General features: G+C 35.7%; 1 protein-coding gene across 7 annotated transcripts in view; it reads right to left on the bottom strand.

Annotated features, from left to right (window-relative positions):
• Positions 1-21,375, bottom strand: part of PSPC1 (paraspeckle component 1) — a 60,790-nt gene that overhangs the window by 15,127 nt on the left and 24,288 nt on the right. For 2 of the 7 annotated variants that reach the window (XR_005557698.1, XR_005557697.1), the window contains exons 7-8: positions 8,954-9,011; positions 6,580-6,758 (exon numbers count right to left, since the gene is read on the bottom strand). The exons of 4 other annotated variants lie outside the window; for them this stretch is intronic. Coding sequence is in view for 1 of the 3 variants with exons in the window: in XM_039351497.1 (XP_039207431.1) it covers positions 4,060-4,245; positions 6,580-6,758; positions 8,954-9,011 (423 nt within the window). In the remaining 2 variants the exon portion in view is untranslated. Of the gene's footprint in view, positions 1-3,449; positions 4,246-6,579; positions 6,759-8,953; positions 9,012-21,375 lie in introns of those variants that run through there. One more of the 7 variants, XM_039351497.1, reaches the window with a different exon arrangement.

Raw genomic sequence — 21,375 nt, 5'->3', positions numbered from 1 at the left:
TATTCATTTTTCTCTATTATACTTAATCTGTATTGTTGCCAGAATCACACTGAAAAATATGAAAACTGAAGATGATGTGTTTTCATTTTCTTATTGGTCTATGTATATAAACCATTTTATTTTGATCCCAACTATCTAAACCAATTATTAAATCAATCATTGTATCAGAATCAGAAATCATATTATGAATGCCTACATGCAGTCAAATCCTGATGCTATTTAAACAATTTAATTGCTGATTGGAGTTATAAAAATTTTAAATTAACTCACATGGACAATGCCAAGCTCTGAAAGATCAGTTTATTATATATGAACAGAACTAGATGTACTTTGTAAAATATAAATTTACTCCATGATAAATACATCAAAAAAATAAGCATAACAAATACTGACAATTTGCTTTAACTGAGAAGTAAAGTAAATGAGAAGTAAATCATTCAATAGAACCTATTCCAAAAGCAAAAGTGATTATGTGGTACCATAGCATAATGTTGATAGCAGAAAGAAGGAATGTTCACTCAAAATAAAGCATGACACTTAAAGGTCATGATGTGAATGTGTCCATTCCATTAGCGTATAGCCTAAATTTATTCCTGAAATAAAAAACAATATTTCTTTTCACTACCCATTTCTTCTATACAATGGTCAAAGAAATGGAAAACAGAATAAAAGTGTAACAGAGTTGTACAACAGAGTTGTAAGGGACCTTAAAGGTCTTCTAGTCGTCCTGCTCCAGCAGGAGACCCTATACCATTTCAGACAAATGGTTGTCCAATTTCTTTAAAATCTCCAGTGTTGGAGTACCCACAACTTCTGGAGGCACATCAGTCCACTGATTAATTGTTCTGTCAGAAAATTTCTCCTTAGTTCTAGGTTGCTTCTCTCCTTGATTAGTTTCCATCCATTGCTTCTTGTCCTGCTTTCAAGTGCTTTGGTTCACCCCCTTTTTTGTAGCAGCCCCACAGATAACGGAACACTGTCACGCCTAGTCCTTCTATTCTTTAGACTAGACATACCCAATTCCTACAACCATTCTTCTTGTTTTGGTCTCCTGTCCCCTTAGCATCTTTGTTGTTCTTCTCTGCACTCTTTCTAGAGTGTCAACATTTTTTTTTTATATAGTGGTGACCAAAATTGAATGCAATATTCCAAGTGTGGTTTTACCAAGGCATTATAAAGAGAATATTAAGACTTCATGAGAAAATAAACCTGGAATTGGCTAAAAAAAAGTCAGATTACTTGTTTCATTTTTTCTGGTTTAACAAACCATTCCCCAAAGAAATCTTGTTTTATTGTTATATGAAAACATTCACTGATAATCCAATTATCACTATTAAAATTGATACTTGGAGTAAATAGGTAATAGATGTTTTAGAAATCTGGAATTTTTTTTAAAAAAAGAAAAGGGTCAAAAGAATTAATAGTATATCAATGTATTTTCATTTTAAAAATTCTTTGCACATCACAAAATTAATGTGCAATCTAGTTATAATTTAAATACATTTATTTCAAAGATAATAGGTGCATAGAAACAATTATAGAAATTGATGCTTCTCAAAAATATTAATACTGCAAATCCTTAAATAAGCTGAATCTTTTCCTAGGATTGGGTAATTTCCATGCATTCTTGGAAAACATGTTTCCTTAAAGATGTTGTATGAAGCATAATTGAATAAAACTAGCAGAAATAATCCATTAAATTACACAGCAGTTTCATTTGTCTTTTCAATAATCTAATTCTTGTACATAACCCATTCTGTCATTAGGATTTTTACTAGCTTAAGTTCTAGTTCTGCAGTAATATCACATTATCCCTATTTACGGTACAAATGTTAAAATATTCAAGGAAGAAAAGATTTTTTAAAAACCCTCTGCAAACATATAAGTAAGTGGGGAAGCCATCAGGAAGTTGTAAATGGTGACCAAGTAATGTCATGTTTAACGCTTAACAAGGACAAATGGAAGTGCTGGACCTGTCATATGAAGTGGCTTGATCATGTGACATCACATCATTAACCAAGGACTAATTTCATGCTGCAATGCTTTACAGTCCTATTCTGTCAAAATGTTTGAATTTATTGTTTACTTAGATTCTGTGACTTTAATTGAGTGCATGATCTCTATTATTTAAGAGTCACATAATGGAAGTACTGAGAATTAGAGCCATATCCATTATTTTAAAAACATTGATACTATCATTCTTCAAATGTAAATCTAGGAAGTATCTCTTTTAAACAAATAGCACGGGTATAAGTCTAAGAACTAATAATCTAGTTGTTGTTTCTGCAGAGTAGACAGAAGAAGAAAAATTGAAGTATTCTGTATCAATATAAAGATATTCATTCACCTCTTCACAGATAAAAATATGACCATGTGGGTCTCCTTTACGAAACCAAGGAAGTAATGACAATCATACAAATATTCCATATTTGCATTATAATATCTGATACGAGTACATAAGCTGTAGTATTTGTGTAATGACATCATAACACCTATAATAATTTGCTCCACACACTCCCTTATATCCTAGGCAAATCTTTTAGCTTCATATAAATATGGGATCATAGAAAAGCTCCCATCTTAAAAATAATCTTATCAAATTTGCACTGGCAATAAATATGTTTATCCATATATTTTAATCTACTCATGTAACATGAAATAGCAATAGCACTTAGATTTACATACTGCTTTATAGTGCTTTACAGCACTCTCTAAGTGGTTTACAGAATCAGCATACTGCCCCCAGCAATCTGGGTCCTCCTTTTACTGACCTCAGAAGGATGGAAGGCTGAGTCAACCTTGCGCCAGTCAGAATCGGACTGGCAGTGAGCAGTAAGTTAGTCTGCAATACTGCTTTCTAACCACTGAGTCACCACAGCTTCATGCTATGCTTATACAATAACAGCTGTTTCTCTAATGTACTTGATTTGCTTATATAAAGGTCAAAATAAACCAAAATAAATATCCAATATGAAATGCTTTCATGATAGAATAATTATACCAGTATATATTAAAATTTTATTTTTTTACACATTTAATATGCATTGTATAACTGAAGCTCAGGGATAGTTTTCTATTTATTTTTTTACTTCCAGTGTAAGAGAGGAAGTTTTCATCAAGGAAGAAAAGATTTACGTATTTAAATGAAGTGCAGAACTGTAAATATTTTGCCTGCCAAAGTTATTAAATGCAAGTACTTGCTAATGGCTCCAGAATGTTAAACAAAGCATTTTCTTTAGTACTGAAAGATAGGAATCTAGCAAACTTTTTAAAAAACAAAATGTGTTTGGGGGGAGGGGAACACTTTGAATGTATTTTATAAATCTGCTACAGAGGAAGCAAAAATGCAAATAGCAATAATGATCCATTAAGTGAACGGAAATTTGTTTCCTTCAAAATTATTTCCATTCATAATCTAGTTAAGATCAGAGGTGAATATTCATTACTTGTAGGTTTTCAAGGCTCAAAATGTTTATTTGAAACTTGAACACAGGATTACATTACGATGACAATCCCATTGCAAAGAGGTTTATACATGTTGTTGAAAAATAACATATTTGATTAAAAAAACACAAATTTATATTGGCTAATAGTTTCATATTTTCTAAAGCTGCATTAGCCTCAACGTTTTCTACGTATTGCAAGCTGCATTTTTATTTTCATACAATTACAATGGCTAAAGCAGATTTTTTTTCTCCAAAAGATAGGCATTATCAAAGAAAAATAATTACAGATACTTACAATTAAATTTAAAGATAGTATTCAGAGCAGTGTTTCAAAATCATTTAAACTATTTTATTATAAGCATGTAACTCACAAGTTTCACAGCACGGTCACATTGTATTTTGTGGCAGTCACAAATAACTGATGTACAAAATGAAGTGCATTATTTCTACACTATCCTAAGCCTATGACTAAATACAAAAAATGTCTATAGTTTACAAAAAAAGGTTAATGTCTATATTAACAGTAAAACCATTCAAAAGTAACAGTTGAAATTATAGGTATAACACCAGATAGTCATTCATTCAATTTCACAAGAATACAAAAATGAATGTTTTAATATCTGCGACGCTTGTTAGGTCCTTCAAAGCTGCCCCCAGGATTTCCTCTACCAAAGCCACTGGGTCCACTATTGACGGCACCTACACCACCCATAGCTGGTTGAGAAGTTTCAGAGCCTGGCCTATTAACCATAGGTGAACCCATTTGTGGTGGGCCTCCTTGAGGAAATCTCTCAGAATGCTATATTAAGTCCATTTAGAACAAACCCCCAGTTTGAATTACAATAAATAGGGGAAATATGATGTTTTCAGGAAGTTCAGCAGATAGTCCAGCAGAATCAGGATGACACATAGAAGGAAGAAAGGAGCAATTAATTTAGTTATTACCTTTAAAAGTTGAATGTAAGCTAAAAAATAAACAATATTGTGACAACCAGGTCATTACGTTAAAGGAATAGGTAGGCAAGGTGTAACCATTCTAAGAGGTCTAATTCTAATTAATAGGTATTTTATATTCTGAATCTTCTGTACAAAATCTAAGTATGCATAAATATTAAGTATGCTAAGTATGTATAAAGTATACCAAGTATGTACAAAGAAATGAAATTAAAAGTATATTTTAGAAGGTACTTAAACTTAACTTTTTAAGAGAGGCTAAATGCAACAGAATCTAGGTTCAAAATTATTGTGTTATAGATAAATGGTAGATAGATAGATAGATAGATAGATAGATAGATAGATAGATAGATAGATAGATAGATAGATAGATTTCATGTAATTCACATTAACATTGACAGCCAAATTTATATTTAATGTATTTAAAATATATGTTGTAACTTAGTAGATTAAGGGTGTCCTAATTCAAAATTGTAGAAAAATCATCATATTCTCTTTTAATTACGAGAACATTTTAATTAAGATCCCTGAAATGACTTAATAGTCTATCTGGCAGACTCTAACTTTATTATCCAATTGGGATTAAAAATATGAATGGAAATGTCCTTGTAATTTCTCCTGCATTGCACTGTTTCTAAAAGTCCAAAGTCATCATCAGCAGATTTTTTAACAGCAAATTCTGATTCTTGAAATGAATGTAACTCCGAAACTAATTCACCGATATGAATACTGCTATACTGTTAATACTAAAAAGTTATTTATAGTAACCAGCAGTAATTATCTCATTTTCTGGGTCAACTGCTGTGTAGATAACTGGTATAAAATATTGCATCCTTTTTCTAGAGCCCACTACACTCCTTGCAAATCTGCTCTGATCAATTGCAATATATTTGAATAGATGAGGGGATACTGAGGAAGAAGCCATACAAGAAAAGTTCTCTGATGTGAGGTTGGGTACTGTTATTATCCAATTTATTACAAAAACAATAAATACATGTTTAAGGAGAATTAAGCAAATTTAAATATTTAATTATATGTCTACTTTTTCCTTCAGTAATGTAAGAACTCTATAAATATTGAATTAAATATATAATATCAGAAACAATCCAAACATACTAGGCTAAAGTGATTTTGAAAAACAAATTCAGGTCTTCTGAAAATGGTGTAGATCGTGTAATTTTAAAAATGGTTTCCAGTTCTTTTACTGACAAAAAATAGTGTGCTTCCTAATCATTATTTTTTATTAATTGTGCCATAAGGATATCCTGTTCATTATTTTCCTCCCTTAAAAAGTAAAGAAATGGATTCATAATTTGGTATGCACAAAGCATGCTGAACCAAGAAACTAGGTATATCAGATCACTTTATGAAAAGCGATTTAAGTTGATTATCCTTTAAAAAAAACTGCATAATGTATATAAAATTTAGTGCCAAAAACACTAAACTCTTTAGCCCTGGGGATTGATTATATTATAAAACTCATCAAACAAAAATAATTTTTTGTTTGAATAAATTTTACTTCCCCAACTCCACTTCTTTGGAACTCCAAACATAGCAAAAAATGTTATAATAATAAAACCAAGAAATATATTAAATGCAGTATAAATATTAGCGAATATCCTTGCCTTGTCCTTAAAAACTGAATCAATTCTAGTTTTCAGGAGAAACACTTTATTAAAAATAGTCAGGTTTTACAAAAAAAAAAGCTTTGTGGTTATAAATTCATTCCAATAAAAATCTGTTAATCAATTAAATTTGCTTTAAAAATATTCAAAGATAGCTTCACACCATGAATCATTTCAAAATACCAAAAATAAAACATGCTTATCGATAATCCATGTCCACAGTACAAAATAATAACTAAATTTTAAATGTCTCTTCAATAATCATTTGGGGGGGAAGCACTTTGAACTGCATGTGCTCATGCATCTTTAAATATGGTAACTTGCAGTAGTCCGAAGAACTTATAAAAACTTTTTTGCCCGTGACTTTTATTTATATTAAAAGAAGCACACAACATGTTATTTATCAGTAACAGGATAGATATTGATGGCATATTTAGCAACTAATTTAATTTTAAAATTATTTTCAATAACAATTACAGTTACAGTGTGAAGTTATCCTTGTTAGATAGATTTGCTATGTTTTAGGAAAAAAATAAATGTTTATGATACATTACCACGGTTCCATTATCTGGCATCATTGGGGTTCCAATGTTTGTAGCTCCTTCTGGCCCCAACGAAGGACCTGGACCCATTGCAGGGCCAGGCATTGTCCCTCTGTTGTTCATATTCATACTCATCATTGGAGGTGGAGGAGGAGGACCTTGGTTTCCAGCAGGTGCTGGGCTAAAGGCATCTATGTAAAACAGTCTACACTTAGAGCTGTCCTAACTGCATTTTAAAGAATTACAAATTATAATAGTCGAAACATTTGAAAAAAAATGCTGTTATTCTTTGAGACTGTACATTTACTTTAATTTTTTGGCATTAAGCAATTATTATTGAATGATACAATTCCAAATAAAGTATAACATTCTCAATTTCAAGTATTTTTCCATAAGCTAATTCCTATTAATTGTTGAAAGTAATGGTATTAACTTTCAAAGTAATATCAGTGTGTAATCATTTTTTCCCAGAACATCATTTGCTTATGATATTGTACAAGGCTAATTAAACTACAATTTTATGTCTATGACAGTAAATGTAGAAAATCTGAGTATTACCAAGTGGAAAATACAAGAAACTACTTATTTGAAGAAGACCATATATGGAGTTAAAGATTATTTTGTATAGCTTGCAATAACAATAGAATGCTTGACCAGAATAACATTTTTTTTAATTATACAAGGTAAAGATCTCTTTTGAGTTTACTTAGGCTTGGTTATCATAAGGACTATAATCATATTTTTCTTGACAACATTTGTCACTGTCTTTCCTGGGGGTTTTCCAATTTCCCTATGTAGCCTGCAGTCTTATGATTTTCTGATGGTCTCCCATCCAAAAAACTAGGTATTACTAAATGCACTGAATTAGAGGCCTTTATAAAATGTTACCACATTAATACTGACAAACAAAAAATATCTAGGGACATTATAATCAGATTATATATGTACTGACTTTAGTGGAAAATCATAATTCTCATGAAATAAATCAGTGATAGTACGGATACAGAAGCAGTAGTTTTTAATTTTCTTGATTTTAATTCTAGGTAGACAATGATAGAGACAGGATTTGTAATGCCCAATGTCTATAATAAGAGAGCTTTCCCTCAATCACATCTTCCTGTGCTGCTTTACTTAATACAGGTATCTTCTCAGCAACATAAGAACTAATCTGCAGAGCTTTTTATTTTAATCATGGTTTAAATACTGCTAAAATATATTTAACATGTTAAGATACTTTTTCAATAGGGGCTGAGTAATTGTTAGACTTTCCTTTATTCTTGTTACAGTAGAACTAAATGAAAACACACAGGACTGGGCAAAAGGGGCCACAATTAACCAGTTAAAGAGATAAAGTCCCTTTGAAAGTATACTCTGAACTTTAGATTAATTCAAAACAGATGGAAACTGGAACTTGCCACAGAGGTTTATACCTAAAGTAACAGTTGCCCAGAAAATGAAAAGCCAAATTGTACATGGCTTTAAAATTTATCATGACATTTCCCCCTTCTTTTCCCCATATTGGTTATTTATAAAGGCATCCGAAGCAGTTTTGGCTCAAAATCTAAACTCAAAATGAAATTGATCTGCATAATAAACTTAATCCAAATCTTATTACAGTTGTCTGGATAGCACACTTCTTGAAGAAGCTACCCAAATAAAACAAAGACTAATCTTAGTCAGGTACACATAATTATTATACCAGATGGCCCAAAATGCCACAATGAGAAATACCAAAGTAATCAGTATTAGACATACAAATAGCTTTTGTTAAAGTAATGTGGAGAATTCAAGTATGAGATGAGTGTTCTACTCACAACTTTAAACTAACACAGAGATCAATATCTCAACTTTGGCATACTGTACAATTATTCACTAATGTGTTTTTGAAGACTAAGTAGTAACTTTGCACGATACTATTACACAAATATATATGGTTATAATGCAATAAAGTTCTGAAAGACAAAGAGCTGATTATTTACAAGTTTAAACCCTTAATTATAGTTTGCTCCCATTATTCCCATAAATACAAACATAAGCCTCCAATTAAAACAATATATTCAAGACCCTGTTATAAATTCCCAAGAAGTAAATCTAATTAAATCAAATGTTTACTTGTACTGCAATGTATTTTAATTTTACATTTACTCAGATAAAATTTTAGAAACATTTACAAGAAACAAGAATTCATGTTTGCCAGTTGATATTGACGGTTTTTCCCATTACCTTTAATTTTATAAAATCAAAAAATATGTTTGAAAGAAAAAAATAGTCCAGTATATAACAAATTAAAATTTTGGTCAAGATTATCTGCCAAAGTCTACACAAGTAACATGTACAGTCTCAAAATAACTTTCAAGAACAAGAGCCTTTTGCTTCAGATCCCTACCTCCCATGTTTAATGCTCCACGAGGACCCATATCACCCATTCTCATTTCCTGTTCTCTCTGAAAGTAAACATAATTTGCATCGTCAACCTATCACTTATTATTTTAACATTCTCAGTTTTTGGCCAACCATTTTATGAAATAACACTTATAATTTCATAAAATCAAGAAATACCATTTCTTCCATTAATAGAAATTAGTAATTTATTCTTTTTAAAAATTCTGGTCTTTAATAAAGAAGACATAAAATAATACCAAGATTACCACCCAGACATCAGCCTTAAGTATACTAACTGCCCCATGTGAAGACTCAAAATAGATGGCAGTATTTACAGCTGCTTGTAATTGTGTCATATTTAATACTTTTCTGAGATTTAATTATGGAACAATAATATGAAATATTCTGAAGCACTATAACATTACCGTATTTTCCGGTGTATAAGACGACTTTCTAAAGCGTTGAAATCTGTGCCAAAGTCGGGGGTCGTCTTATACGCTGAGTCGTCTTATACGCTGGAAATTACGGTAGTTTCCGGCGTATAAGATGACTTTCTAGGCATGCAACTCGACGCCGAAGTCGGGGGTCGTCTTATACGCCGAAAAATATGGTAATCACACTGGAAGCAGTAATATATGTTGGTCTCAGAATTTAAAAATGTAAATTATTCTTTATATAATATAAAATACATATATTAATCTTAAATTGTGTTTTAACAATAGCAAATATCTGGCAATATATAGTCATCAACTTGTAGCCTATTCTATATGATAGCATAGATCAGGGGTGTCAAACTCGCAACGTCACGCAACATGTCATGATATATCGCAACTTTTTCTATTGTCGGCAATGGGGTGGGGGCAGTTTCGTCATGACGCATCTGGCCCATAGGCCAGCAGTTTGACACCCCTGATAGACAGTAAAAATTCAGCAAAACCTGAAGGTCAGGCTTTTTTCTTTTTAAGTAATTTATCTGTAGACGGGTGGAGTAATTGTAGACAAATGAATTACTGGATTTGTTTTTAAGATTACCACATAAGCATGAAATAAGTATTGCCAATTGGGCTCACTTGGATTTTGTAATTACATAAAAAATGCAACTATTAAATTATCCCTTAAAATAAAAAATAAATATTATCAAGTATTGATCTAACTATAATGGTTAAAAACTTAGTAAGATGCATAGTATTATCAGATTTCATAATTTTAATTTTTATCAAAGAAAAAAGAACATTGCCATCCTGGTGATGGAACACATATGTGAAGTTTCAGACAATTCCACTGATTGATAACCTGAAGAAATTAGAACAGAATTAATTAAAAACTACAACCTGTAAAGCAGTATGTGTTTACTTATTTGGCATTGTTTTCTTCCTAGAATACAGCTAAAATCATCTATATAATGTACACATTAATGTATACAATGTATATAATAAAAAAGTAAGAGGCAAGACATTCTACAATTCTGAAATTTCTGAAATTCTGTAATGTAAAATAAATATATCTATAATTTCTATACAGAATGCCAAAATATTAAAATTGGCAATAAGTATTCATGAGATCTATGACAAATGTTGCACTAAAACACATGGCATAAACCCTGGTATAAGAACAAGAATGTTCAAATATCAAGAGATGAACTATTTCTTTTAAAAAATGGGGGGGTTTGCTTTAAATAACCCTTGTTTATTATACACAAGTACTACAACATGAATAAAATATTTCAGTTCTCTGTCCACTAAAATAATTAATAAATAAAGGACTGATTCACATAACTAAAAGTCTTTCTGGACTCTGCTCATAAAAATGTCATAATCAGAAATTGGCAAAAACAAGTATTCATAATACAACCGTCATGTTGTCAAATACACCAATATTATAGGATTTTCTAAACTCTTTCAATTAATACTTAGTAAAATATATATTAAGAATATACTTAAAAGTAAAATTTTCTGTTAAAAAGAAAAACCATACTAACTTCTTAGGCCAATAGAACTACATATGAGCATTAAAGTACAAACTAAAAATATCCGAGTAAAGAAAATTAAGTGGCTAACAGAAAAGGTGCTATGAATTTTATATTGTCTATTTTATCAAAAGCAATAAAGAATATTGTTAATAAATAGAACCGCCATTAGAAAACTTCCTAGCCAAATATAGAAATACTACAGTTACCAACAAAGCACAAGCAAATGCTCAAAATCAAATAAAGATTCTAATATTTAAGGTCATGTAAAGATCCCAATATAGACATCTATTTAAATATTAAACCTTTTTCCAAGGTTACAGAAATATTTTTACTAGAAGGAGGTGATGGTGGTATGCTGGATATAAAACTGAATAAAATCCATGTTTTGAGCTGAACAATTAGCATTCCATTCAAGCATCATATAAACTCATGCAATGCTAGCAGGAATTTCAAGCTGATATGAAATTTTGCAATCTTCAAAATAACGTTAAAAATTACATCAACAGCAAGTAAAAATGTCATTTACTAGTTAGCATGTTTGGTGAGCATTTAAATGCTTTAGGCCTTATCTCAGTAATTCTGCATCTATCCTACATTTTAAAGCTTATTATCTTCAAATTACAATTGAGAAGCCATGGCTAGCTGGCAACTATTGAGTTAAGATTTGATTGTATTTTATTCTACTTATGTGTTACAAATAGCATTAGGATTCAAAATTTCAAAAACTATCATTTATAGTAAAAAATTTACCAGACTTCACTAAATTCTCTGGTTTATTAATCTCACATCTTAACACAAGCAGAAAAAATCGAAGGGAGACTGCACACAAAATAAATGAGTCAGATAAGAATTTGCTATCCAAAGCACACAAATCGTATCTTGTTTTATTGCATAATGCATATGTTAAGGCAGTTTGAATCTCTTTTATATAGTTCCAGTAATTTATGTCCCTTCTTAAACTAATACTGAAATATTTTTGCCTTTAAAATTTATTTTTAGTATATAGTTGATGTGGTATCTCATTACAAATTCCTTTAAAAATATTAATAACTGAAGACTGAGATAACAAAAAACATGCAAAATAATGAAGCACAGTATATATTTCCTCTTTGTTCTCTCCCAAAATATATGACGTATGCATGCACACTTCTACTTCACAATAAACAAAATGTTTATTTCATGGACAATTTAACGATTTACTTGCAAACTCCTTGTATTACCTTTGCTTACCTGTGCAAATTAAATCTTCGGTAGGCAGCAGTATCCATCATACATTCAATCACTGGATTTGCCATTATTTTGAAAAATACTAAGATTTCAAGCAATTAAATAAAGCATGTTGCTCTTTTTCTTACATCGCTTTAGCAGAATCTTTAAAATAAATATATCATTTAAATTCAAGGATATGCATAAATTCTAGGTTAATAACATTTTAACAGTATCTTTTAATTTTCTAAACAATGTTACTGAGTTACCGAGAAACAATTAGGAGCTTCCTTCATACACCCTGAATTTTTATTTGCTATTTGGATGCCATTTCTGTTTAAATGTATTTATAATATATTAAAAAAAATACACACTGGTATTATGTAATCCTCATAAATGATTGCCTCGTAGAGCAACTGTTGCAGTAATTCAGCAATCGATCTTTGCATTTATGACCTTCACAGATATAGAAAACAAAGAAAAGTTGAAGTAAAATTGTAAGCAGTTACGGCTTCACTTAGAAATCCTTGTTTGATGATTGTCATTGCTAAATGAGGTCTATCCATATATGCTTGCATATATCCAGACTGAGATAATATCCTGAATGCTGAATAATATAGAAACGTATGGTACAATATTGTGAAATCTAAGAAAAAGTGAATATCAAAACCCTATAATATCATCATTTGGACTACAATACAAGCATTTTAAGGGTTTTAATCTAAATGCAATAATGTATCCATCACATAGGGAAATGTACATAATAAATTCACAATAGAAAGAAATTCTCAGTCATCTAGATCTAAAAATATACAGTATAATTTCCTCAAGACTAATAACACAAAATGTATTATTACTATGTATTGCATTTAATGGCATAATGCCTAGAATTTTATAAGACAAAAAACCCATAATTTTTATGGCATGAAAAATAATGGAAGCATTCAAGTAGTTAAATTTTCTTCTCAACTTTATCTGAAACAAACATTAACTTTGTTATCAATTTTCATGCTAAAATTAAAAAAATTGAAGGCATCATTAACTATAAGTTCCTAATGCTTGAGCTAATACTTGTACTTAATCTATATTCGCTTGCATAACTGCTGCCATGTGCTTAAAATGTGACCTAAGAAATAAGCAAATAAAGAATCTTACTGTAAATAGAAACTCAACAGCAACTCTTATTTTTCTGCATATATATTGGGAAAAAATAACTAAATCAAATAATCAACATATTAAACAGTGATAGCACATTTTACCATATTTTAGCAAATATACAAAATCAGAGAACTCAAATTGTACATTGAAAATGGTTTACTTTCAAAGATGAAGCCTTGTTTGACTAGAAAACAGCAAACATAGTATACACAATGACATTTTCTTGGAGTCTTAATAAAAAAATAGCTAAAAGTATGAAATTTCAAGTGCTGTGTAAAACTGTGAACTCAGAAATAAATTCAACATTTCTTTATAAATAAGTTATGAATTTGTCAGTTGGGAAAAAATCCAAAAATATAGTTATTAGTAAAATTATTGTGAAAGCCAGTCATTTACTGAAAGATTTTAAAGTATGTGTTCTCTTCATTGACAAAAGAACTTAGAAACTAATTTCTTGTAGATGATCTTTGAAGCAGAATATAAAAGTTATTAGACAAGAATTGTCAGCAGAATACCCCGCCCCCTACATCCTGGGAGAATATTTTGCTATCAGAATAATTTCACTGCTAATTTTTACTAAGTCCACAAATGCTTTTCAACATGATGAAATAATTCTTAATACTTCTTACATTGGGTCACTTTATTTACAATCTTCAGTTAAACTACTGTACAGAAAATTAAAGATTAATCAAGTGCATGAATTAATGAAAGTTGCTTATGAGATTCAATAGGAAGCGAAAGTTCCTGGATTTTATTGTTTCCAATATGATGGAACGGGAGTTTTAAATAGTATTTTTTTGGGGGGAGGGATTATTTTAAGAGTTAGAAGTGCCTAACAATCCACTTCTATTGTTCTTAAAAGGAATCTCTTTAAAGGTTTCAACTAATAAAGTATACTTACCATTGTAAAAGCAAATGTATGCAAGATAGATTATAAAATGGAAAGATGTCCAAGCTTCAGGAATAAAATATTGAATGTTACTTAGAAAAACTTTTATTTTTATTAATTGTGCCATGCTACCACTGTATTAGACTGGGACATAATATGTACATACTATATAAAATATACCGTATTGCCTTTTCATCCCTTTTATATTATGTAACCATTAAAAAATATTATCAAACCAAATAAGCATTCAGTCAATAATGTTTAGATTATACACCACACAAATGAAAAAGTTACAAGACAGAACAATATTAGTGTAATTATGAACATATATAACTAGCAACTTGGATCAGGATCATCATCATTATCCTAGCGTTATTCCCACATGGGCAGGGTCCACTTTTTGGATTGTCATCTATTTGGATGGCAGCAGAATATAAATGCAATAAATAAAATACATTCCAATTATTACAATCCCCATTGAGAGGAAATCTACCTATGAATGAGGTTTCCTTTTAAATTTAAAACAGCCACGAAGTATGGGAGGAATAGTTACTGAAAAGTTACTGAGCTATATATTTTTGTTTTTTTTAAAAAAATGTTGCATCTATACAAGGTTTCAAAATGTAACAATCAAAAACTCCCTTAATATTGCAGTTACATTCAAAATACAAAGTAGGTAAAAAATAAATACAAACAGTATTACAAAACACAAACTGTTCTCACAATACCAAGTCTTACAGTGAGGGAAAAAATTATTTGATCCCCTGATTTTGTACGTTTGCCTACTGACAAAGAAATGATCAGTCTATAATTGTAATGGTAGGTTTATTTTAATAGTGAGAGACAGAATAACAAAAAATCCAGAAAAGCGCATTTCAAAAAAGTTATAAATTGATTTGCATTTTAATGAGTGAAATAAATATTTGACCCCTTTCCAAAACACGACTTAGTACTTGGTGGCAAAATCCTTGTTGGCAATCACAGAGGTCAGACATTGCAGTTGGCCACCAGATTTGCATACATCTCAGGGAGGATTTTGTCCCACTCCTCTTTGCAGATCCTCTCCAAGTCATTAAGGTTTCAAGGCTGACATTTGGCAGCTCGAACCTTCAGCTCCCTCCACAGATTTTCTATGGGATTAAGGTTTGGAGATTGGCTAGGCCACTCCAGGACCTTAATGTGCTTCTTCTTGAGCCACTCCTTTGTTGCCTTGGACATGTGTTTTGGGTCATTGCCATGCTGGAATACCCATCCACAACCCATTTTCAATGGCCCGGCTGAGGGAAGGAGATTCTCACCCAAGATTTGACAGTACATGGCCCTATCCATCATCCCTTTGATGCGGTGATGTTGTCCTGTCCCCTTAGCAGAAAAACAACCCCAAAGCATAATGTTTCCACCTCCATGTTTGATGGTGGGGACTGGTGTTCTTGGAGTTATAGGCTCGTTCCTCCTCTTCCAAACAGACCGAGGGAGATTGACAAGATATTTTGTATTTCTTCCGTTTGCGAATAATCGCACCAACTGTTGTCACCTTCTTATCAAGCTGCTTGGTGATAGTTTTGTAGTCCATTCCAGCTTTGTGTACGTCTACAATCTTGTCCCTGACATCCTTGGACAGCTCTTAGGTCTTGTCCAAAGTGGATAGTTTGGAATCTTATTGATTGATTGATTGCTTCTGTGGACAGGTGTCTTTTATACAGGTAACTGCGGAGAAATGGAAAGGCTCACGAGGTCGGCAAACCTTGGGAGCTGGGCATTCGGCGGGGAGGTGAACAGGTCCACCGCTGGGAGTCCGAACCTCTCCAAGATCTCCCTGAATAGATTGGGATGCAGGCGCCATTCTGAGTGGTCCACTGTCAACCTGCTCAAGGAGTCCGCCTGCTGGTTTGCCTCCCCTGAGATGTGCTTTGCTTTGAGGGAGAAGAGGTTGGTTTCTACTCAATGGCTCAGCAGCTGGGCCTCGGTCATGAGGGACCTGGACCGAGTACCCCCCTACCGGTTCACATGGGCTTTCGCTGCCATATTGTCTGTGAGCACCAAGACATTTTGTCCCGCCACCCTGTCGCTGAAGTGACGCATTGCTAGATGTACGGCCCTGAGCTCTAGCCAGTTTACGTTGTGTTTGAGGTCCGATTGTGACCATCAGCCCTGAGCTAACTATTGCAGGTGTGCCCCCCCCCAGCCGAATAGGGTAAGTCTGGCTGGTTCCTTGAATAGGGATCCTTTGGTTACTGCTGGGGAGGTCCACCACTGAAGAGACTCTAGGGTTTGGGCGGGAACAATTACTCTCTTGTTGGAGGAGCTGGTGCCTTGTCTCTGAAATGGGAGTAAGAACCACTGAAAGGTTCTGGAGTGTAGTCTGGCCCATGGCACTATCCCCATACAGGAAATCATCTTTCCTAACAGCTGGGAGAGTGTGGCCAGGGTGACCACCCATTCCTTCTCTACCTTCCTGACCAGGGCCCGGATGCTGCCCTGAAGTTCCAGTGACAGACAGACCATGCAGAGATTGGTGTCTATGATCGTGCCCAAGTGAAGAAGGCAGGTTGAAGGTTCTGTCCGGCTTTTGGAAATTCACCGAGAACCCGTGGTCTTGGAGGGTCCTGATGGACAAGGCCAGGTCCAACCGAGCCCTCTGCAAGGAAGGGGACTGGATGAGGATGTCGTCCAGGTAACATTGAAGCCGTACTGGGACCAGTCTTAGGTGAGCAGCCAGGGTTGCCAAGATCTTGGTAAATACTCCTGGAGCGGACGAGAGGCCGAATGGTAGAGCCTTGTACTGGTAATGATAGTTCGCATAACAGAATCTGAGGAACCTTCGATGGTCGGGGAGGATGGGGATGTGAAGGTATGCTTCCGTGAGGTCAACAGACGTTAGGAGATCACGCCATCTGATGCTGGCCAGAATGGACTGAAGTATCTGCATCTTGAACCTTTTGTAAACAAGATGAGAGTTTAATCCCTTCAGGTCTAGTATTGCTCTCCATCCCCGAGGCCTTTGGCACAACAAATAGGATGGAATAGAACCCCCTTCCTAGTTGGCCAGCCGGCACTGGCTCTATGGCTTTGATTTCCAGAAGGTGATGAATGGCTTCGATCATGAGTCGTAGCTTGCCCGGATTACTGGGAGCTGGGCAAGAAATGAATCGTTCTGGGGGATGGGATGCAAACTTGAGGGGAAGGCCGTACTTGATTGTGTTGAGCATCCAGGTGTCTGTGGTGGTGGCCTCCCACTCGTGAATGAAGGTGAGTTTGCTGCCTATGGGGAGGGCCGTCCTGGAGTCACTTGTTTCTTCTGAAGGGGCGGCCTCCCGTGCCTCGAAAGGGCTGCTTGGCCTGGAATTGCTGTTGTGGCCTTGGGAGTGGGGCGTTCCGACTGGCGGTCAGGTCTGGGGTGGAAAGGGCGAGGAGGCGGAGCCCACTCAGATCCTGATCGAAACGGCGGCCTACGTGAGTACGGGTTGGAATGTCTGTCCGCCCTTCTGTTAAGGTAGCCCAACAGCTTGCGCTTGTCCCTGTTCTCCACCAGATAAGGGTAAAGCGCCTCTCCAAATAGTTGCCCGCCTCGATAGGGGGCGGTAGCCAGGCGCCACTTTGATTTTAAGTCCGCTCGCCATTGCTTGAGCCATAGGAGTCTGCGGGCTGTGACATTGGCGGCTATGGCTCGGGATGAAAATCTGGAGGTGTGTAGTGATACGTCCACCATGTATTCAGAGGTGGTCACTAACTTACCCAGATTCTGATGAGCACGAACCTGGTCCGGGGGGGATCATGGCTTGGAGCTCTCGGAGCTACAGTTGCAAGAAAAAGTACGTGAACCCCTTGGGATAACGCGGAGATTTGCATGAATTGGTCATAAAATGTGCTCTGAACGTCATCTAAGTCACAACAATAGAAAAACACAGTCTGCTGAAAATAATAATACATAAACATTACACGTTGCCATGGTTTAATTGAACATAACATGTAAACATTCACAGTGCAGGGAGGAAAAAGTATGTGACGTCTCCTAGCCTAATGACGTCTCCAAGAGCTAATTGGAACCAGGAGTGAGCCAACCTTGACTCCAATCAGTGTGATGATATTGGGTGTGTTGCTGACAGCTGTCCTGCCCTTTAAAAAGACACACCTGTTATGGGTTTACTGGTTTCAAGAAGCACTGTCTGACGTGAACCATGCCTTGCAGAAAAGAGCTCTCAGAATACCTACGATCAAGAATTGTTGACTTGCATGAAGCTGGAAAGGGTTACAAAAGTATCTCCAAAAGCCTTGATGTTTATGTGTCCACGGTAAGACAGACTGTCTACAAATGGAGAAAGTTTAGCACTGTTGCTACTCTCCCTAGGTGTGGTTGTCCTATAAAAATGACTGCAAGAGCACAGCGCAGAATGCTCCTACAGAAATCTCTGGCACATGCTAACATTTTTGTTGACACCACTACAATAAGGAAAACATTAAACAAGAATGGAGTACATGGGAGGACACCACAGAGGAAGCCATTGCTGTCCCAAAAAAATATTGCAGCACGTTTGAAGTTTGCAAAAGAGCACCTGGATGTTCCATAGCACTATTGGCAAAATATACTGCGGACAGATGAAACCAAAATTGAGTTGTTTGGGAAAAACACACAACACTATGTGTGGAGAAAAAAATTCACAGCACACCAACATCAAAACCTCATCCCCACTGTAAAACATGGCGGAGGGAGCATCATGGTTTGGGGCTGCTTTGCTGCCTCAGGGCCTGGACGGATTGTTGTCATTGATGGGAAAATGAATTCCAGAGTTTATCAAGACATTTTGCAGGAAAACGTATGACCATCTGTCCGCCAACTGAAGCTCCGCAGAGGATGGGTGATGCAACAGGTCAATGACCCAAAGCATACAAGTAATTCAACAAAACAATGGCTTCAACAGCACAGAATACGCCTTCTGGAGTGGCCCAGTCAAAGTCCTGACCTCAACCCGATTGAAATGTTGTGGCATGACCTTAAGAGAGCGACTCACACCAGACATCCCAAGAATATTGCTACACTGAAACAGCTTTGTGAAGAGGAGTGGTCCAAAATTACTCCAGATCGTTGTGCACATCTGATCTGCAACTGCAGGAAACATTTGGTTGAGGTTATTGCTGCCAAAGAAGGGTCAACCAGCTATTAAGTCCAACTGTTCACATACTTTTTCCTCCCTGCACTGTGAATGTTTACATGTTATGTTCAATTAAACCATGGCAACATGTAATGTTTGTATATTATTATTTTCAGCAGACTGTGTTTTTCTATTGTTGTGACTTAGATGACGTTCAGAGCATATTTTATGACCAATTCATGCAAATCTCCGTGTTATCCCAAGGGGTTCACATACTTTTTCTTGCAACTGTATATAATGGAAGTCCTGGCAAAGAAGGAAGTGGATGCCTTCACCGACCATGCGGAGGCTTGGTGAGACCTGCGTAAGGAAAACTCAGATTTTCTGTCGTCTGCTTTTAAGGCCTCAGTCATGTTTCCTGACATCGTGGAAGAAGAAAATATTGGTGTTAGTGAATCATCAACGGTCGGAACCTCCAAGAGTTCTGACAAGGCCGGGGCGACGTTGAACAACTTCTTGTCCATTCCCCCCCAGTGATGGGAGGGTGCAGGGGTCCCCCATTGCTTTTGAATGGTATTCAGGAAAAAGGGGGGACAAGGGATATGCCTTTCCGTAATCCTGGGCTCAGAGAAGAGGGGCTTTGAGTCCTGGCTGCTGGAGGGAACCGGTTGGGGTTCCTGATCATGGAAAATGTTGGCTGAGGTAGTTGCCTTCAGTAGGAGTGACTTAAATAGGTCCGGGTCGAATAGGCCAACGAAGGGAAAGGGGTCCGGAGCAGACTCTTCATCCTCGGATAATTAGATGTCCATTGACCCATAGTCCTCTGGATTTGAGTCTCTGTCCTGAGACGAATGGTTGGACGAAACAGATTCAGGATACCCCAGGTTTTCTGCCCAGTAATGCTGAGGAATCGTGGGAGTCCACAAATTCTGACCTGGGCCCCTGGTTGAACGAAGATGTCATTCCCTGGGCAAACGCTTGAGCCAGTTAACGCCTGCAATTACTCTGGCTGCATCCCCTGAGGCTCAGTGGGACGGAGGCCAGATGCTATGGGTGTGAATGTGGCCTCTGGTGCCGATTGGGACCTGGGTAAAGGAACCACCCATTGGGAGCTTGTTCCCTGACTGAGAGGCATGCCTTCTCCATCTGGCCTCGCCAATCAGGGACCAGGCACGCTGAGCTAGGGAGCCGAATGGGGCCAGCTGCGGGTTAAACAGTCTGGACCGTCTCACTGGTATTTAGTTGCTGAGCCTTGGAGAATTGCTTCTCTAAGGCTAGGTGCCTCTTGCTGGTCTCCTCTGCTGCCTTGGAGGGCTTCTTGCCAGGAACAGCCTTGGCCTTGGCCTTAAGCCAGTGTTTCTCAACCTTGACAATTTTAAGGCATGTGGACTTCAACTGCTGGCTGTGGAGTTCTGGGAGTTGCACATGCCTTAAAATTGTCAAGGTTGAGAAACACTGCCTTAAGCTTTCCTGCAGCCTTCAAATTGGAGGACTTGGGATTCCCTGGTACGGGAGTGCAAGGCGTACCCTGTGCGGTCTGAGGTACCACATTGTCTGCCATCACTACTGAGATATGGGAGCAGAGCGCTGGGTATGGTTGTGATCCCAGATACTGGCAGAACCAGTAATTGCTCTAGACTATGGTGGACGCTGGACCGGGAGGCCTCTCTCACACCAAAATGCTCCTGATGGCTTTTTATCAATGCCTGAGAGCGCACTGATAGCGCAGTGGTCAGGCGGACAGGGCGGCCAAAACCACAATTTGGCGAGCGCCAGCACACACATCCCTTGTTAGTGGCAGCAGATCACCTTTGATAAATGCCTGCCCTCCTTTGATGTTGTGAGGATTAGCTGTGGTAATTTAATACTACTGATTTAAATTAATTTGATAATAATTTAGTAATTTAATAATACTGATTTAATTAATATAAATCTATTTTAATTAATTTAACCAACAACTTGATTAATAATAAATGATAATAATTAATTAAATTAATTAATAATACAAATTAATTATTATGAAATCAATTAGTAATACTGGCCTGGCTAGGTGAAGATCAGGGCGGCATGGGGCAGATCCTCTGCTCTGGATCGAAGGCTAGTGTCTCTGTTGC

Source organism: Crotalus tigris, unplaced genomic scaffold (assembly GCF_016545835.1).
Source record: "Crotalus tigris isolate CLP2741 ecotype Arizona unplaced genomic scaffold, ASM1654583v1 scf7180000018371.15429387391:27106975, whole genome shotgun sequence".
Taxonomy (NCBI): Eukaryota; Metazoa; Chordata; class Lepidosauria; order Squamata; family Viperidae; genus Crotalus; species Crotalus tigris.
The sequence above is the reverse complement of the archived record's forward strand: the minus strand, read 5'-3'. Positions and strand labels throughout refer to the sequence as shown.